The 20,593-nt window shown below is 51.4% G+C and overlaps 1 protein-coding gene across 4 annotated transcripts in view; it reads left to right on the plus strand.

Moving 5' to 3' along the window:
- The window catches only part of LOC146808631 (immunoglobulin superfamily member 1-like), a 345,056-nt gene that overhangs the window by 187,586 nt on the left and 136,877 nt on the right, over positions 1 to 20,593 (plus strand). For all 4 annotated transcript variants that reach the window (XR_014968019.1, XM_085623664.1, XM_085623663.1 and 1 more), the window contains one exon: positions 7,788 to 8,078. Coding sequence is in view for 3 of the 4 variants with exons in the window: in XM_085623664.1 (XP_085479790.1) it covers positions 7,788 to 8,078 (291 nt within the window). In the remaining variant the exon portion in view is untranslated. The remainder of the gene's footprint in view (positions 1 to 7,787; positions 8,079 to 20,593) is intronic.

Raw genomic sequence — 20,593 nt, forward strand, 5'->3', positions numbered from 1 at the left:
TTGACACTTTTTCTCCCAAAAAGTTTCTAAGTGTCGACTTTTTAAAACTAAGAAAATTCCTTAACAATCGCACAAATAACCTAACCGAATTTTGTCAACTGTTTGCAGGAAAGGTCCCAGGGCTGAACCCAGGTGTCCAGCACTGAGTAAGAAAAGTAACTAAAAAGTAACTTACCTGTGAATTGAATTTCCTTCCATAGGATAACATTGGGGCTTCTCTGTGAAAAAATTTCTGTCAACTTTTGAAATACAAGAATACTGTTTAAAAATCGTGCAAACTACAAAAACGTAATTCCTTGCCTGTTTTAACACCTTCACTGATAGGCCTCCCCCCCCCACCCCCCCACCCCCGTGCTAAGCCTTTTTTTGGGCTATTTAGGGTAGTTCGCACTTAGGCCCCTGTAACTTTTTGACCACATAAGGTATCCACGCCAAATTTGCTTTCTTTTCTTCCAACATCCTGGGGATTCTAAAGGTACCCAGGGTTTGTGGATTCCCCTGGAGGGGATCCAAAAATTGGCCAAAATACAGCTAAATTTTGGTTTGTTTGCGAAAAGGGGGAAAAAAGTGCTGCAAATGAAAGCGTCTGGGTTTTTCCCTACAAATGGTAACAAAAAAGGGTTTGTGGGGCTGAAATCAACATTTTCCCAGCTTTTAGGGAATGACAGACTTTTGTCAGAAAACCGATTTTTTTTACAGTTTTGGCATTTTTCTGGGACATAGAATATTTTTGCTCTTTTTTGTGCTTTCAACCTCCTTCCAGTTAATGGTAGAAATGGGTACAAAAGCAATAATGAATCCTGGAAAACTATACATTTTTGAAAAGTAGACAAAATTCTGAATTCAGCAAGGGGTCATTTGTGTAGATCCTTCAAGGTCTCTTTATAGAAACTAACAGTTAAATATAGGAAAAATTGCAAATTAGTTGAAAAAAACAACCTTTTGTGTCAACGTTTTCACCTGTAACGTCTTCTAATTATGACAGCTCTTTGAAAGCAATATACTTTTAGATCCGCTGGACCTTACTGGTTGTGGGGTTATATAGGACTTGTAGGTTCACCAACAACAAGATGAACCCAGAGCCAAAAACTGAGCAGCGACTTACAATGGTTTTTCATTATGTACCGGGTATGTAGCAATTATTCTGGGAAAATGTATACATGGGAAAATCGGTATGAAAGACACCTATGTATTTCTGAAATGGGAACAAAATAGAGTTTAGAAACAGTAGATATTTGCACATTTCCAAAATTGGGAATGCTCATACTAGCATGAGAATTATCGATCATTTTTCAAAAATACTTCTTTTTACAAATTGTCTTTCATTTGGAAGGCAGAAATGCATCGAACGTCAATAGGTAATAACAGTTGCTTTACAAATCTGAATTACCCTAAGTCTCCCGATAAAAATGGTACCTCACTTGTAGGGGTACACATAGTGCCCACGACAGGAAGTGGCTCAAAACCTAAGGTGAACACACCACATTTTCACACTGAAAATTTACACATTTTTTGCGACGAGTCTAGCTGTAGTTTTTGAACCCTAGCTCTGCCGGCACCTAGGGAAACCTAGCAAACCTACACATTTTTTAAAACTAGACACCCAGGGTAATCCAGGATAGGGTGACTTGACTGACTCTCACCAGGTTCTGTTACCCAGAATTCCTTGCAAACCTAAAAAAATGTTTAAAAAATAAATGTTCCTCACATTTCTGTGGTGGAAAGTTCTGGAATCTGCGTGGATCCACAAATTTCCACCCACCCCGCGTTCCCTAAAGTCTTCCGAGAAAAACTGTACCTCACTTGTGTGGGTAGGCCTAGTGCCCGCGACAGGAAACTGCGCAAAACGCACGGTGGACACACCACAATTTCACAGTGAAAAATGACCCTTTTTTGGCAAAGTGCCTAGCTGTAGTTTTTTAACCCTAGCTCTGCCGGCACCTAGGGAAACCTAGCAAACCTATACATTTTTGAAAACTAGACACCAGGGGATTCCAGGGAGATATGGCTTGCATGGATCCCCCAATGTTTCCTTACCCAGAATCCCCCTGCAAACCTCAAATTTAGCTGAAAAAAAGTTGTGGCATCACCGGGCTGACACAAATTTCCTACCACACAGCATTCCCCCGGGTCTCCCGATAAATATGGTGCCTCACTCGTGTGGGAGGCCCAAGTACCCGGACAGGCAAGAATGTATTGAGGTGCCATCAAAAGTGCCTAACTCAAAACGACCTGGTTTCGCAAGGGGGGTCACCTGGGTTTTCGGCCTCGTGGACTGCGGCCATCTAGGGAAACCTACCAAACCCACACATTTCTGAAAACTAGACTTCGGGGGGATTCCAGGGAGGTATGGCTTACGTGGATCCCCCAACGTTTCCTTACCCAGAATCCCCTGCAAACCTCAAATTTAGCTGAAAATATCACTTTTTCCACACATTTTGGTGTGGGAAAGTTGTGACCTCACCGGGCTGACACAAATTTTCTACCACCCAGCGTTCCCCCGGGTCTCCCTATAAAAATGGGGCCTCACTCGTGTGGGAGGCCCAAGTACCTGCGACATTTTGTGATTGGCAATTTTGATGTTGCCTTTATACGTTTTTGCACACGAACACTTTGGAGAGACCTTTGGGGAAAATAAGTATTGGCAAAGCCCATAAGTCTCCCCTTTGACACGTATTGGCTTTGTAAAAAGCTGTAACCATACAGAACAGCATCCCCAATGATGAGCCGCTTGGCTAAAGGCTTCTTTAACAAAAATGTTTTTGACATGGCTGATGCGTCCTCTTGTAAGCTTGTGCACCATCCGTGTGCATGCTCACAACCATTCCTTATTGAACAGGTCAGCTTCATGGGTATTACGCAAGAAGGCGGACAACTAGCCTTCTGGCCAAGCAACAGTTCCATTTTTACCTGTAGGGCTGTCGCTGAAAGCGTGTGTCATTTTGTAACATTGGTTAGGAGAGATGATACAAACAGCTTCCATTAAAGCTTCTGCCATCATGCACCCCTCTCGTTGAGCTCTGTTACAATTGGGAGGAGGCCTGCAGGGTTCAGGTGCAAGCTGTGGGCCCACATGCTTCTTGTGTTGTGATCCACACCCCTGTAATCCTCACCTCCGTGTGGGTCTTCTGTGGGGTCCTTAACAGATCTGCAATGCTGGAGGTGTGGATTCGCATGCTTCAAGCACGGTAAGCCTTTGCATCTTTACATGAAGCTGCCGCGCCCGTTATAGTGCAGCGGGTGAGGTTGTAATCTAAAGTAAAGAGTGTAAGGAAGGTGGAACTAAACTTAACTTTTCCATTAAGTTAAAATCTGTATTTGTTGTGTTGCTCTCTGTGTGTGACCTGCTGCTAACTGTATTTGTGATATGGCTATCTGTATATGTCCTGCTGCTGTCTGTATTTGTTGTGTTGCAATTTGTGTGCATATGCAGCAGGCTCTAAACAATGGCAATGTGTTAACATGTCAATAAAACCTCCAAGTACAGGCATGGACATCTCTTTAATAATCCCCTATAAGGTCCCAAAGACGAAACCAATTGGCATTGCCAATGCTTGTCTTTCTGGCCAGGCACTAGCACCGAGACATAACACATGAATGCAGCTGTTGTTGATGCGCACGGCTGTCCTGTCATACAGATGAGCGCATGGGCTTGATAGGAGTTCAGGCAGTGTTTTAAGTAGGCGGGTTTACAGTTGTGTAGGGCGTTGTATGCACGGGTCAGGAGCCTGAACTGGCATCTTTTCTCTGCAGGGGGCCGGTGGAGTATTCTGAGGTAGGGGGTGATGTGGGTATGTCTAGCGGGATCCATGACTAGTCTGGCTCAGACGCTCTGTATAGTCTATACTTATCGGAGGAGGTGAGCTGCAGTCCTTGCGTCAAGAGCTTTGCCATAGTCCTCTCTGCTGAAGATGAAGGCCTGGGTGACGGTACATCTTGAGCTTTGGAATGCCTTTTGAATATCGTGCAAAATGTGGAAGATGAAGAAACAGGAGGAGACAGAGTTGGCCTGAGTCTTCATGGTTAGGTTGCTGTCCAGAATGATGCCTCGGTTCCCAGCGTGCCTGGTGGCGGCAGGTGTAAGTCTGCATTCTGAGGGCCATCAGGATGCCTTTCATGGGGATTTTTGTACCTCTGGCTTGTCCGTGTTGAGCTTCAGGCAGCTGTCCTTTGTCCAGCTGGCGATGCCCGTCATGCAGTTGTGGAGGTTAATCCTGGTGTTGGTGGTGTCTTTGGAGAGGGAGAGGAGGAGTTGTGTGTCGTTGGATGTCATGGGTTTTACGATGCTGGCCAGAGGTGTCATTGAAGTGTTGCAGAGTGTGTGGCTGAGCGATGATCCTTCTTGTACTCCACAGATGATTTCCTTTTGTTCGGAGGTGACGTGGGAAAGTCAAACTGTTAGCATTTTTCTGGAGAGGAAAGAGGGGATCTCTCTGAGAGAGGCTCCTTGGAGAGTGTGGTGGGAGACTGCATCGAAGGCTGCTGAGATGTCTAGGAGAATCAGTGTCGCGGTCTCTCATCAGTGAGGTCGGACTCGCATGTCATCGGTAGCCGCGAGGAGGGCTGTCTTGGTGCTGCGGTTGCAGCAGAACCCGGATTGAGAGGAGTCGAGGAGGACGTTCCGTTCCAGATACGAGGAACAGATGTGAGGAGAGTTGTTTGAATTGTGTGGATTAGTTAGTTCTTCAGTCTTCATCATTCAACCACACAATGTTGAAGCAGACTAGATTTAGGAACATCTGCAATCTCGACTTCAGTGGATCAAACATTTATATTACATCACAGATTAAGAAATAGATAAGAATAAAATAGTTTGAAGGAATTAAACAGAATTCCCTGTGCTTTGCCTTTCTATTGAATTAAAGTAGCCTTTTTCTACAAGTTTTAGGCATGTAATAAGCAACACTGCTTTACCTTATATTCATTTAAAATAGCTATTTAAATCTTGAATTACGGCACCATCATTTCTCTTCAATGTAAAACAACTAAATTAAGGTTCAATAAATAGCAAAAGGAACATAAATAATTCATAAAGCCTCATATTTACCCTTACATTCTAACATTTAAATTTTTAGATTTTGTTAATTTTGTACCCCAGTTTTATTTTGTAGTTTATGAGTTCCCGAAGTGGTGTACAAAGGAGAAACTGTCACTGCAGATTGTGAATTTGGACATGGACACAACATAACACATATTTTGCTTCTGCCTGGTCTACTAGGACCCAGGAGAAAATCTTTTAAAACTTGTTTAAAATAGGACATTTATTTTTATGGATGCGATGCTGTTTGTTAAATGGGTGATACAAATAATAACTGTAGTAAGGCAGCAAAATATATTGAAATAGTATTTAGGCACAGACGAGGTGTGAGGCTCATGCCAATATAAACATTTATTGTTCTCTATTAAAACTTCTAAAGTAGATAATTGGAGAATTTCAGTTTCCTCAACGTCTGCACATGTCTGGTTTGATTTATTAAACAGGTGTTTGTGTGTGTGTTATGTGTTTGCATTTGAAAATTGGTGTAAATCTGACTCAGTTGCTGTGACTAAAAATATTTAAAATTGTGTAGGAAAATAGGGCCGCAGCGCTAGGTAAGAAGCGCTATGTTTAACTGAGGAGTACGATTCGGCTCAGTTAGTGTGAGGTGGAGCTGGCCTGTTAACTTATGATGGGTATTTTTGAATAAGAAAAGGAAACATTCAATATTGTGGTCTGCCTACGTCCCACTCTCACCATCAGTCGAATGGTGTACATGCGTACATGTTTCATAATGTACTGTCTCATGAGCATGTTATATATATATATATGGAAGTCCTGTTTTACAGTTTTGGGACAAATGCAGTCTAAAAGTGAACTAAAGTAAAGGTCTAATATTTTTGCTTTACTTTAATTACACATTTGTATATGGCTTTAGCAATAAACTTTAATATTGCTTTCATGAGTACCGTTAGCAGTACATTTAATGCCAGGAATTCTATAATGCCTGCATTATAAGATGAACCATACTGGTGCAGTGGCCCCTCTGCAGATGAAAGGTGCCACGAAGAAGCACCCGCCAGCAGAGCGCTATTGCACGGCAATCGCGAGGGCATATGGCCTAACTATGGGACCCCGCTTTACTGGGTGAAATTCCTCGCAGTATCCCCTGTTCTCGGGGGGTTAACGGTCGCCTTTGCCGCCATTGAAGAGCAAGCGGTAAACGGAAGCTTGGGGGAGGCGCCGGGCCTGGGTGGCGGGAGCAGGGTATGGAGGGCAGGGGAGGACAGAGAGAAAGATACCCCTGCATGCAGAACACGACGCTTCCTCCTTGCTGGAAACGGTTCTCGGGTGGGGGTGGGGACACAGGCCTGGCTGCCCTGCAGTTTTAGTGGCTGGGATCAAAGGCTGGTAACATGTTGTCTGGTTTCCTACATCAGGTGCAGGAACACCAGGCCAGTTATGATGAGGGTCAGTAGCATCCCGGCCGGACACAGAGCCCGCCTGACCCATAATGAGGACTCAAGGGCATGATTTAGAAGAGGGCGGTCCGAGAGCTCTGCAGTGAATGCCATGGGGTACCCTGCCTGCGAATGTCTGGCTCCACCTGCCTTATTTATAAAGAGGCGGACCTTATATTTCCCTCAATAGCGACCCCGTCGGCTCAGTCAAAGGAACGTTTCTACCGATAGCCAAACAGAGCAGAGGCCGTCGAAGCGATGACGTCACACTCCCCGTCCTGCGTAGAGTGGATGGTGTGACGTCATCACAACCAGGGAAGAGCGGCAGAGATGAACGCCCAACAGTGGGCACCACAAGCTGGGAGGAAACGTCCGCAGTGGGGGGGGGGGGGGGGGGGTCATGCGTTTCTTCATTTACAGAAACAAACACCCACTTTAGGAGTTTGTTTTTGAAAAACAAATCTTTAGGAAACGTTTGGCGAGGAGCTGTAAGAGTTGCCAGTGACCATCTACCAAGTCTATGGGTCCGGGGCCGGGATTGTATCTTGGAGACCGGGCGCTGTTCCATCAGGGCGACGAGGTAAGTATATCCATCGGCCTGGGGAAGGTTCCAACCGCCAAGTGGCAGTCAGGCCGATGGGCATTTATAAAGCATTGGCAGCAACCACTGTTATGGCGACTCCTGGCAGTGCCATCTGCAGGTTGGTGCACGGCTGGTGGCACAGACTAGCACCAAACAGTATTCTTTATTTATTTTCAAAAGAAAATCCAGAAATAAGATTTTTTTTTTTAATATAAAAAGGTAATACCCCCCTCCCCAGGGGAGTCATTCCGCATGGCAGGGGGGGCATTATTTGCATTTTGCGATCCCTCACTGCCGGCGATTGCTTGGCAATGACAAACTTTAAAAATATTACTACATCTCCGCCCATCCTGATTGGGCGGGTGGACATGGAGCCATTTCTCCGACACCCCTTACTCTGTCAGTCTGTCAGGGAGGGTTGATTATGGCAGTGCCAGGGTGATCACCACCCCATACCCAAGCCAAAGGGGTCGGGGGACCTTCATGCTGGCGGTATGTATACTCTGCCGTGATGAAGTACACATACAGCGGGCCCCTAGTGTCTGTTATACCAGTAGTCCTGGGTAGAGCTTAGTGTGAGTGAAGAATAAAAGAAGAGACGCTGAAGAAAGTGTCTTCGTTTGTAGTTGGCAAGTGGATTGTGTTATCTGGAGGACTGTGGTGTGAAATGTGCGCAAAGTGGCTATGAGGCAATATTCACAGAAAGCGCCATGGTGTCATCAGATTTGTATTCTAAGAGCTATCTTACACTCTTGCTGTATTTCAGATCAGTCAGTGGCCCCCACCATCTCTTACCAGCCCCTATCCCCTGTGTTCGTCGCTGGAGAAGCTTTGATATTGCGGTGCGAGCCCTTCGGCGCTGCCACAGTCCTTGGATACCGCTTCTACCATGCCGGCAGAGAGGTTGCCCACTGGTCAGGCCCGGCGCCAGGCATCTTTGAGATTCCCACAGTGCGCCCAGATCAGCAGGGCCCATATTCATGCATCTACTGGACCCAACAGGCGGGGAGAGAGATCCCTTCTCTTGAGAGTCCTGCAGCTCTCATATATGTCATAGGTAAGTGTGTCCACCAATCGCAATCACTGTAACATCCAGTTGTGTGCCGCAGGCTTTAAAACAATGAGTGGCATGATTCTCACGCATTAAAGGGTCATAAGTATTGTTTCAGCTGCACCTCTTCTGAGTAAAGTGATCAAATGTTAACATTTGTCGTTTAATTACAGGATCATTGGAAGCAGCTGCTGCCTGTGGCTTCGAAGAATGTGTCTCACATTCTGTTCTTTGTAAACTTGACACTGTTTACAGCACACACTCGAGTGTCTTGCACAGTTCAAGGACCAGTGTTTTATTGTCACACACTTCTTGTATGGTTCGAATCGCATCAGTCATGAGCTAACACAGGAGCCACAGAAAAGAGGGTGGCCTCATGTGGCCCTTCGCAGGCAGGGGCATCCAGTGAATAAATAAAGTAACTCGATGAAATGGAAATATTTTGCAAACATGTAATGCTTCAGAGAATACTGCCTCATTCATGAAATATCAGCATGCACATGTGTTATCTTATGTTACTTTGTGACTGTTGGGTCTGGGTTCTGGCATCAGAATCAGACACAGTTGGACGTTTATCTTCCTGGTCGGTCAAGTTTCCCTGCAGTTCTGATAACTGAAGAAATAAACCGTTGGAAAGGTACCTGGTGGTCCTCTGGTGCTTCCTCTTAGTGGCGACTAGGGAAGGCCTGCGCCGACGACCGCCCGAGGCAATGGCTGGCGATCGTAGTGTATTTCAGCATTTTTCTAGGGTTTGGCCAACCTGGAGCAATAAGTATTCTGCAAGGTGGGGAACACCTTAATCTTCACTGCTGACTCGGCTATGACACTCCTGTGGCATTGTCTGGGTTATGGGCTCGTTCGAGCACGGCCAAAAACTGGAGCCTTCTCGTGCTTCATAAGTGCAAGGGTGTGTGCGTGCATCGACATGCAACCTTCTCGTTGTGTACTCTTCAACTACGTCAGGAGCCAAAAGTTTCCCTGATGATGGTGACACTTCCAGATATGTACTTTGGCTTCCCTAGCAGAGATGGTATCAAGGGGCACACTCATATCCAACGCTTTGGCTTCCCTAGCAGAGATAGTATCAAGGGGCACACTAACATCTAAAGCTTTGGCTTCCCTAGCACAGATAGTATCAAGGGGCACACTCATATCCAAAGCTTTGGCTTCCCTAGCAGAGATGGTATCAAGGGGCACACTCATATCCAAAGCGTTGGTTTCCCTAGCAGAGATAGTATCAAGGAGCACACTCATATCCAAAGCTTTGGCTTCCCTAGCAGAGATAGTATCAAGGGGCACACTCATATCCAAAGCTTTGGCTTCCCTAGCAGAGATGGTATCAAGGGGCACACTCATATCCAAAGCTTTGGCTTCCCTAGCAGAGATAGTATCAAGGGGCACACTCATATCCAAAGCTTTGGCTTCCCTAGCAGAGATGGTATCAAGGAGCACACTCATATCCAAAGCTTTGGCTTCCCTAGCAGAGATAGTATGAAGGAGCACACTCATATCCAAAGCTTTGGCTTCCCTAGCAGAGATGGTATCAAGGAGCACACTCATATCCAGAGCTTTGGCTTCCCTAGCAGAGATGGTATCAAGGGGCACACTCATATCCAAAGCTTTGGCTTCCCTAGCAGAGATAGTATCAAGGGGCACACTCATATCCAAAGCTTTGGCTTCCCTAGCAGAGATGGTATCAAGGAGCACACTCATATCCAAAGCTTTGGCTTCCCTAGCAGAGATAGTATGAAGGAGCACACTCATATCCAAAGCTTTGGCTTCCCTGGCAGAGATGGTACCAAGGGGCACACTCATATCCAAAGCTTTGGCTTCCCTAGCAGAGATAGTATCAAGGAGCACACTCATATCCAAAGCTTTGGCTTCCCTAGCAGAGATAGTATCAAGGAGCACACTCATATCCAAAGCTTTGACTTCCCTAGCAGAGATAGTATCAAGGGGCACACTCATATCCAAAGCTTTGGCTTCCCTAGCACAGATGGTATCAAGGGGCACACTCATATCTAAAGCTTTGGCTTCCCTAGCAGAGATAGTATCAAGGAGCACACTCATATCCAAAGCTTTGGCTTCCCCAGCAGAGATAGTATCAAGGAGCGCACTCATATCCAAAGCTTTGGCTTCCCTAGCAGAGATGGTATCAAGGGGCACACTCATATCCAAAGCTTTGGCTTCCCTAGCAGAGATAGTATCAAGGAGCGCACTCATATCCAAAGCTTTGGCTTCCCTAGCAGAGATAGTATCAAGGAGCACACTCATATCCAAAGCTTTGGCTTCCCTAGCAGAGATGGTATCAAGGAGCACACTCATATCCAAAGCTTTGGCTTCCCTAGCAGAGATAGTATCAAGGGGCACACTGATATCCAAAGCTTTGGCTTCCCTAGCAGAGATAGTATGAAGGAGCACACTCATATCTAAAGCTTTGGCTTCCCTAGCAGAGATAGTATCAAGGAGCACACTCATATCCAAAGCTTTGGCTTCCCTAGCAGAGATAGTATGAAGGAGCACACTCATATCCAAAGCTTTGGCTTCCCTAGCAGAGATAGTATGAAGGAGCACACTCATATCCAAAGCTTTGGCTTCCCTAGCAGAGATAGTATGAAGGAGCACACTCATATCCAAAGCTTTGACTTCCCTAGCAGAGATAGTATCAAGGAGCACACTCATATCTAAAGCTTTGGCTTCCCTAGCAGAGATAGTATCAAGGGGCACACTAACATCTAAAGCTTTGGCTTCCCTAGCAGAGATGGTATCAAGGAGCACACTCATATCCAAAGCTTTGGCTTCCCTGGCAGAGATAGTATCAAGGAGCACACTCATATCCAAAGCTTTGACTTCCCTAGCAGAGATAGTATCAAGGAGCACACTCATATCCAAAGCTTTGGCTTCCCTAGCAGAGATGGTATCAAGGAGCACACTAATATCTGAAGCTTTGGCTTCCCTAGCAGAGATGGTATCAAGGAGCACACTCATATCCAAAGCTTTGGCTTCCCTAGTAGAGATGGTATCTAGGGGCACACTCATATCCAAAGCTTTGGCTTCCCTAGCAGAGATGGTATCAAGGAGCACACTCATTTCCAAAGCTTTGACTTCCCTGGTAGAGACAGTATCAAGGAGCACACTCCTATCCAAAGCTTTGGCTTCCCTAGCAGAGACGGTATCAAGGGGCACACTCATATCCAAAGCTTTGGCTTCCCTAGCAGAGATAGTATCAAGGAGCACACTCATATCCAAAGCTTTGGCTTCCCTAGCAGAGATGGCATCAAGGAGCACACTCATATCCAAAGCTTTGATGTGAGACCGGCCTCACGGCGTGGCCCTCTCCATCATCCAGCCAACCTGCAACCACCCTCAAGACACGACATCTCCGACTCCGGCCGCCCCAGCCACCCCCGATCCGCGGGCCGGCCAGAGGCCTGACAAACTCACCACCCTACCACGCATGCCCAACCGAGGGAGCGGGAACCCTCGAGCCAGACCCAGAGGCGCCAGCCCAGTCACACCTCGGGTCGCCTCCCCCGGGAGGACTCAATCGGCCACCAGGCCCCTGGGGAGCAGGCGCCTCCCCTACCGAGCGTCTGGGGTCCCTCCCAGACCCACCTGAAAAGACCAAAGAAGTGAGCGGCAGGAAATCCCGCCGAACCCCCTCCGTCACCCCAGCCCCCCCTCTGCGAGCACTCCGGACTTCAAAGAACCAGCGGAGTATAACAAGGGGTGCCGGAGAAACAAGGACAGAGAAGACCTGGAACCATCTGAGCCTGCTGACGTCGTCGCGGCTCCTGAACGCTGCATTCACCTGGGCCTGCTGAGTGACTCGCGGCCTCTTGCTGTTGAACCATCTGAGCCCTGCGGACGAGGTCGCGGCTCCCGAACACTGAACCACCTAGGCCTGCTGAGTGACTCGCGGCCCCCAGCTATTGAACCATCTGAGCCCTGCTGACGGAATCGCGGCTCCCGAACTCCGACCACCTGTGCCTGCTGAGAGACTCGCGGCGCTCCCCTTGAGGACGACTCGGTAAGAGATCGCCCAGAGACACGACACCCTCCAGCTCGAGGATTGTGAGCTTCCGCAGGGTATTTCGCAGAGACACTATCTTGAAAGACTGTCCCGCTACCCCCATTCCCCACGACTGACTTGTGGTACGTTGTGCCACTGCTGTACTATTTGCCTTTTGGGTCATAAAGATCCCTTGAAATCATCGATAAAAGAACCTATCGTCCTACAAAGAATACGTGTGGTGTCCCTCTGTTCGCAGTGCAGTTCAGGGTGTGCGCGCCTGGTTCGGCTTACTTGGGAGAGGTGGGTCAAAGGGGTGGGCAAGACGGGCATTGAACCTCCCTCCGGCGAACGCCTTTCCAACATTTGGTGGCAGACGACGGGATCCGAGCCGACACCGAAAGAGAGCGTGCAGTGAACGACTGACGCACTACCAAACAGAGATGGAAGGAGAAACCTCCCTGGGTGCCGCAGGTACCGAAATAAGCTCACCGTTCCGAGAGGATCAATTGGACTATTACACGCATAGAGAACTAAAACAGTTTTGCAAAGACCTTGGCATCGCTACCACCGGACTAAGCACAAAGGAAGACTTCCAGAAAGTACTGAAAGCCTGGGTCGAGACGGGGGCGCCCCCGACCCAAACGGAAGGAGACTCTACCCATGAACCACCAAGCACCCCGGCGAGAAACAACGGGCCAGAGGGGAACCTGTCCTCCGAGGAACTAGCGGACCGAGAGAGAAGCCGCAACCACGAACTGGAACTGGCAAAACTAAAAATCGAGGGAGAGATAAAACTCATATCCAAAGCTTTGGCTTCCCCAGCAGAGATAGTATCAAGGAGCGCACTCATATCCAAAGCTTTGGCTTCCCTAGCAGAGATGGTATCAAGGGGCACACTCATATCCAAAGCTTTGGCTTCCCTAGCAGAGATAGTATCAAGGAGCGCACTCATATCCAAAGCTTTGGCTTCCCTAGCAGAGATAGTATCAAGGAGCACACTCATATCCAAAGCTTTGGCTTCCCTAGCAGAGATGGTATCAAGGAGCACACTCATATCCAAAGCTTTGGCTTCCCTAGCAGAGATAGTATCAAGGGGCACACTGATATCCAAAGCTTTGGCTTCCCTAGCAGAGATAGTATGAAGGAGCACACTCATATCTAAAGCTTTGGCTTCCCTAGCAGAGATAGTATCAAGGAGCACACTCATATCCAAAGCTTTGGCTTCCCTAGCAGAGATAGTATGAAGGAGCACACTCATATCCAAAGCTTTGGCTTCCCTAGCAGAGATAGTATGAAGGAGCACACTCATATCCAAAGCTTTGGCTTCCCTAGCAGAGATAGTATGAAGGAGCACACTCATATCCAAAGCTTTGACTTCCCTAGCAGAGATAGTATCAAGGAGCACACTCATATCTAAAGCTTTGGCTTCCCTAGCAGAGATAGTATCAAGGGGCACACTAACATCTAAAGCTTTGGCTTCCCTAGCAGAGATGGTATCAAGGAGCACACTCATATCCAAAGCTTTGGCTTCCCTGGCAGAGATAGTATCAAGGAGCACACTCATATCCAAAGCTTTGACTTCCCTAGCAGAGATAGTATCAAGGAGCACACTCATATCCAAAGCTTTGGCTTCCCTAGCAGAGATGGTATCAAGGAGCACACTAATATCTGAAGCTTTGGCTTCCCTAGCAGAGATGGTATCAAGGAGCACACTCATATCCAAAGCTTTGGCTTCCCTAGTAGAGATGGTATCTAGGGGCACACTCATATCCAAAGCTTTGGCTTCCCTAGCAGAGATGGTATCAAGGAGCACACTCATTTCCAAAGCTTTGACTTCCCTGGTAGAGACAGTATCAAGGAGCACACTCATATCCAAAGCTTTGGCTTCCCTAGCAGAGACGGTATCAAGGGGCACACTCATATCCAAAGCTTTGGCTTCCCTAGCAGAGATAGTATCAAGGAGCACACTCATATCCAAAGCTTTGGCTTCCCTAGCAGAGATGGCATCAAGGAGCACACTCATATCCAAAGCTTTGATGTGAGACCGGCCTCACGGCGTGGCCCTCTCCATCATCCAGCCAACCTGCAACCACCCTCAAGACACGACATCTCCGACTCCGGCCGCCCCAGCCACCCCCGATCCGCGGGCCGGCCAGAGGCCTGACAAACTCACCACCCTACCACGCATGCCCAACCGAGGGAGCGGGAACCCTCGAGCCAGACCCAGAGGCGCCAGCCCAGTCACACCTCGGGTCGCCTCCCCCGGGAGGACTCAATCGGCCACCAGGCCCCTGGGGAGCAGGCGCCTCCCCTACCGAGCGTCTGGGGTCCCTCCCAGACCCACCTGAAAAGACCAAAGAAGTGAGCGGCAGGAAATCCCGCCGAACCCCCTCCGTCACCCCAGCCCCCCCTCTGCGAGCACTCCGGACTTCAAAGAACCAGCGGAGTATAACAAGGGGTGCCGGAGAAACAAGGACAGAGAAGACCTGGAACCATCTGAGCCTGCTGACGTCGTCGCGGCTCCTGAACGCTGTATTCACCTGGGCCTGCTGAGTGACTCGCGGCCTCTTGCTGTTGAACCATCTGAGCCCTGCGGACGAGGTCGCGGCTCCCGAACACTGAACCACCTAGGCCTGCTGAGTGACTCGCGGCCCCCAGCTATTGAACCATCTGAGCCCTGCTGACGGAATCGCGGCTCCCGAACTCCGACCACCTGTGCCTGCTGAGAGACTCGCGGCGCTCCCCTTGAGGACGACTCGGTAAGAGATCGCCCAGAGACACGACACCCTCCAGCTCGAGGATTGTGAGCTTCCGCAGGGTATTTCGCAGAGACACTATCTTGAAAGACTGTCCCGCTACCCCCATTCCCCACGACTGACTTGTGGTACGTTGTGCCACTGCTGTACTATTTGCCTTTTGGGTCATAAAGATCCCTTGAAATCATCGATAAAAGAACCTATCGTCCTACAAAGAATACGTGTGGTGTCCCTCTGTTCGCAGTGCAGTTCAGGGTGTGCGCGCCTGGTTCGGCTTACTTGGGAGAGGTGGGTCAAAGGGGTGGGCAAGACGGGCATTGAACCTCCCTCCGGCGAACGCCTTTCCAACATTTGGTGGCAGACGACGGGATCCGAGCCGACACCGAAAGAGAGCGTGCAGTGAACGACTGACGCACTACCAAACAGAGATGGAAGGAGAAACCTCCCTGGGTGCCGCAGGTACCGAAATAAGCTCACCGTTCCGAGAGGATCAATTGGACTATTACACGCATAGAGAACTAAAACAGTTTTGCAAAGACCTTGGCATCGCTACCACCGGACTAAGCACAAAGGAAGACTTCCAGAAAGTACTGAAAGCCTGGGTCGAGACGGGGGCGCCCCCGACCCAAACGGAAGGAGACTCTACCCATGAACCACCAAGCACCCCGGCGAGAAACAACGGGCCAGAGGGGAACCTGTCCTCCGAGGAACTAGCGGACCGAGAGAGAAGCCGCAACCACGAACTGGAACTGGCAAAACTAAAAATCGAGGGAGAGATAAAACTGGCAGAGAAGAAGTTAGCCGTCGAGCAGTTACGGCTACAAGGGGAACTCGAAGAGAAGAGACTCCAAAGGGAGCACGACGAAAAGAAACTCCAGCTAGAACATGAACGCGGCCTGAAGGAGATTGAGTGGCGGGCTAGAAACGAAAAGTCACAGCCACCCGGGAATCCACCGCCCGCTCCCGCCGGGGAAACCAAAGTTCACATCCCCAAGGATGTGGTAAAGGAGTATTATAAGAACGATGATATCCAGCAGTGGTTTAAGGCCTACGAAGTCGCCATGACCTCTCACCGAGTCCCGCAGAAGGATTGGGGGGCTGGCCTATGGGGCCGGTTCTTAAGCGAAGGAAGGGACACTCTGCTCGATCTGCCCTCCGCGGTCATGAACTCCTACAGCCACATGAAGGAAGCCCTCGTGGGCCGGTACGGACTCACCCCCGAAATGTACCGACAACGGTTCCGAGATTGCAAGAAGATACCGGGCACCACGTGGGTCGAATACGTGAACTTTTACAGCCGAGCCTTGGACGGGTGGATCAAGGGCAGCAAGGTCTCCACCTTCGAAGAACTGTTCGATCTGATCGCCTGGGAACATTTAGCGGCCAATTGCTTTATAGAACTGCGCCAGCATCTCCTAGACAGTAAACTCACCGACACTCGGAAGCTGGCCGCTGAGGCTGATTGTTGGGTGAACACCCGGGCCACCCGGGGCCCCGTGGGGGACTACGGCCGCCACAGTCAGGGTCCCCCCGCCAGAGGGGCGGAGGGAACCGCGGCCGACCAAGAGACTTCCCCGGGGGGTCCTCAACCAGCCCCCCCCAGCAGCCCACCAGCGGCGGGTTCGGCACAGTCCCCAGCAAGCACCGGAGCCCCAGGACGACCAGGTCCACGAGCTAGGATCACCTGCTTCCGCTGCCAGCAGCCCGGACACTACGCCAATGACCCCCAGTGTCCCCAGTATCAGCGAACCACAACGACCAACCCCACGGCCCGGCAGATGGCCTCCGTGGCTCTGGGGGAAGAGATGGAAGACTCCGAGGAATGGGAACCGGCGGCCATGGCCCTGGTCTCCCTTGGTGATCGAGAAATGGTCCCCGGGACACCCTTGCCCGCCAACACAGAAAAATACCGACAGCGGGTGACCATCAACGGCCACCGAGTCGAGGGCCTTCGCGACACCGGGGCGAGTGTCACCGCGGTCCACCGCAGCCTAATTTTAGAAGACCAGATCCTAACCGGGGCCCTCTGTCCGGTCGTATCCTCCGACAATTCTGAGAGCCTCTGTCAGATGGCACTAGTGCCCTTCGAGTGGGGAGGGGTCTCCGGAGAACTGAAGGTCACGGTCCGGACCTCGCAGCCCGTAGACTGCCTCCTGGGCAACGACCTGGAGAGTTCCCCGTGGGGGCAGGTAGAACGAAGAGCCCACCTGGAGATGATGGGCCTACCAGAATGGGTCTGCGCCACCACGCGCTCCATGACCGCACGAATGCCTCACTCCAAGGGCGGTGAAGCCCTCTTACCGAACACTATCCCCGAGAGCAGGGACCCCCTACCAGAAGCAGACAACCCTCCTTCCGAGGGAAAAGGAGACACTAACCCAGGGGAAGGACCGGAACCTTCCGCCCCAGAGGCCCCGATGGAACTCGAAGAACTGCCTGAGTTGGCCCAGTGGCGCTGCGAAGGGGGGCCCTCCCGCGAAGAGTTCTGCCAGGAACAGACCACTTGCCCCTCCCTCGAGGGACTTAGACAACAAGCCGAAGCCCAGGTCGCCGGTGACCAAACCGGAACCCATTGGGTCTATTGGGACAATGGCCTCCTCTACAGCGAGCAAAAGTCCGCCGAGCTAGGCGCGGCACGAGTACTGGTGGTACCCCTGCGGTTCCGGAGCCTCCTACTGGGCCTGGCCCACGATGTACCCTTGGCAGGACACTTAGGCCAAGACAAGACATACCAGCGATTGGTGACTGTTGGAAAGGCGTTCGCCGGAGGGAGGTTCAATGCCCGTCTTGCCCACCCCTTTGACCCACCTCTCCCAAGTAAGCCGAACCAGGCGCGCACACCCTAAACTGCACTGCGAACAGAGGGACACCACACGTATTCTTTGTAGGACAATAGGTTCTTTTATCGATGATTTCAAGGGATCTTTATGACCCAAAAGGCAAATAGTACAGCAGTGGCACAACGTACCACGCGTCAGTCGTGGGGAATGGGGGTAGCGGGACAGTCTTTCAAGATAGTGTCTCTGCGAAATACCCTGCGGAAGCTCACAATCCTCGAGCTGGAGGGTGTCGTGTCTCTGGGCGATCTCTTACCGAGTCGTCCTCAAGGGGAGCGCCGCGAGTCTCTCAGCAGGCACAGGTGGTCGGAGTTCGGGAGCCGCGATTCCGTCAGCAGGGCTCAGATGGTTCAATAGCTGGGGGCCGCGAGTCACTCAGCAGGCCTAGGTGGTTCAGTGCTCGGCAGCCGCGACCTCGTCCGCAGGGCTCAGATGGTTCAACAGCAAGAGGCCGCGAGTCACTCAGCAGGCCCAGGTGAATGCAGCGTTCAGGAGCCGCGACGACGTCCGCAGGCTCAGATGGTTCCAGGTCTTCTCTGTCCTTGTTTCTCCGGCACCCCTTGTTATACTCCGCGGGTCCTTTGAAGTCCGAAAGGCTCGCAGAGGGGGGACTGGGGTGACGGAGGGGGTTCGGCGGGATTTCCTGCCGCTCACTTCTTTGGTCTTTTCAGGTGGTTCTGGGAGGGACCCCTGACGCTCGGTAGGGGAGGCGCCTGCTCCCCAGGGGCCTGGTGGCCGATTGAGTCCTCCTGGGGAAGGCGACCCGAGGTGTGACTGGGCTGGCGCCTCTGGGTCTGGCGAGAGGGTTCCCGCTTCCTTGGTTGGGCATGCGTGGTAGGGTGGTGAGTTGGTCAGGCCTCTGGCCGGCCCGCGGATCGGGGGTGGCTGGGGCGGCCGGAGTCGGAGATGTCGTGTCTTGAGGGTAGTTGCAGGTTGGCTGGATGATGGAGAGGGCCACGCCGTGAGGCCGGACTCACACGCGTCCCCCCCAGCTGAAAGGCGTGGAGAACTACCCATCCACTGGGGGGTTCTCCTCGCCGAAGCGGAAGAACCGGGACAGGCCGTCGGCGTTGGCATGATCCGTCCCGGGGCGATGTTCGACAGTGAAATCCATCCCTTGGAGGGAGATGGACCATCGTAGTAGCTTGGGGTTCTCCCCCCTCATCCGCATTAGCCATTGCAAGGGCCGGTGGTCCGTCTGTACTCGAAAATGGGTTCCGAACAAGTAGGGCCGCAGTTTCTTGAGGGCCCAGACTACGGCAAAGGCCTCTCGCTCTATAGTACTCCAACGCTGCTCTCTCGGCAGCAGCCTTCGGCTGATGAAGGCTATGGGCTGATCAATGCCCTTGTCGTCGAACTGCGAGAGCACGGCCCCGATGCCATGTTCGGAGGCGTCGGTCTGGACCACAAACTCTTGGGAGTAGTCGGGGGCCTTGAGTACGGGAGCGGTGCACATGGCGGTTTTCAAGGCGTCGAACGCCTGCTGGCACTGGGTGGTCCACTGCACCTTCTGCGGGAGCTTTTTGGAGGTCAACTCTGTGAGGGGCCCTGCGATACTACCATAATTTTTAATGAACCTCCGGTAGTACCCCGTAAGGCCCAGGAAGGCCCGAACCTCTGTCTGCGTGGTGGGGGGCTCCCAGGACTTGATGGCGTCGATCTTCGGCTGGAGAGGGGCGACCTGGCCGCTGCCCACCTGATGCCCCAGGTAGACCACGGAGCCTTGTCCGAGCTGGCATTTGCTGGCTTTCACTGTTAGGCCCGCTTGGCGCAGGGCCATTAGTACTTGTCGGAGGTGCTGGAGATGCTCGTGCCATTGAGAGCTGAATACGGCGATGTCGTCAAGGTACGCTGCGCTGAACTCCTCGAGTCCGGCCAGGACCTTGTTCACCAACCGCTGGAACGTGGCTGGGGCGTTTTTCATTCCGAACGGCATGACCCTGAAGCGGTAGTGGCCATCTGGCGTGGAGAAGGCAGAGCGCTCTTACGCTCCTTCCGTGAGAGCGATCTGCCATTATCCGCAGGTCAGGTCGAAAGTGCTGAGGAACTGGGTGGCCCCCAGGCGGTCGATGAGCTCGTCGGCTCGGGGAATAGGGTGAGCATCTGCGCGGGTGACCGCGTTGAGCCCCCGATAGTCCACACAGAATCTTAGTTCGGGGGCGACCCCTGGGGAGGCCGCCTTCGGGACCAGAACCACCGGGCTGGCCCAGGGGCTGTCGGAGGGCTCGATGACCCCTAGGTTGAGCATTTTCTGTACCTCGGTCTTGATGCAGGTGCGGACCCGGTCAGGCACCCGGTAGGCTCGGTGTCTCACAGGCGGGCAGTCGCCGGTGTCCACGTCGTGGACACACCAGTCGGTCACCCTTGGAATGAAGGAGAAGAGGTCTGCGAATTGTCCGAGCAGCTGGCGGCAGTCGTCGGCCTGCTGGGGAGTGAGGGCGGTCGACAGTTTCAATCCCTCCACGGAACCGTCCAGTTCTTTCGTGCACAGGAGATCGGGCAGGGGTTCGGTGTCTTCTTCCGCCCCCTCATCGGTGGCCAGTAGCAAACTCAATTCTGTCCTTACAAAGTGGGGCTTGAGACGGTTCACGTGGAGGACCCGGAGGGGGTTCCGTGGGGACTGTACGTCGACCAGATACGTGACCTGGCTCTTCCGTTCGACCACCTTGAATGGACCAGTCCATTTGTCTTGTAGGGCGCAGGGTTTCACCGGAGCCATGACCCAAACCTGCTGGCCCGGCTGGAACTCGACCAGGGTTGCGTTCTGGTCATACCAGCGCTTCATTTCTTCTTGGCTGGCCTCGAGGTTAGCCTCTGCAAGTTCTCTAAACTTCCTCGTCTGGTTGCGGAGCGCCAGGATGTAGCGGAACACATCAGGGGGTGTCCCCCGGGGGCTTGTCTCCCAGCCCTCTT

Source organism: Triturus cristatus, chromosome 8 (genome assembly GCF_964204655.1).
Source record: "Triturus cristatus chromosome 8, aTriCri1.1, whole genome shotgun sequence".
In the NCBI taxonomy this organism is placed as follows: domain Eukaryota; kingdom Metazoa; phylum Chordata; class Amphibia; order Caudata; family Salamandridae; genus Triturus; species Triturus cristatus.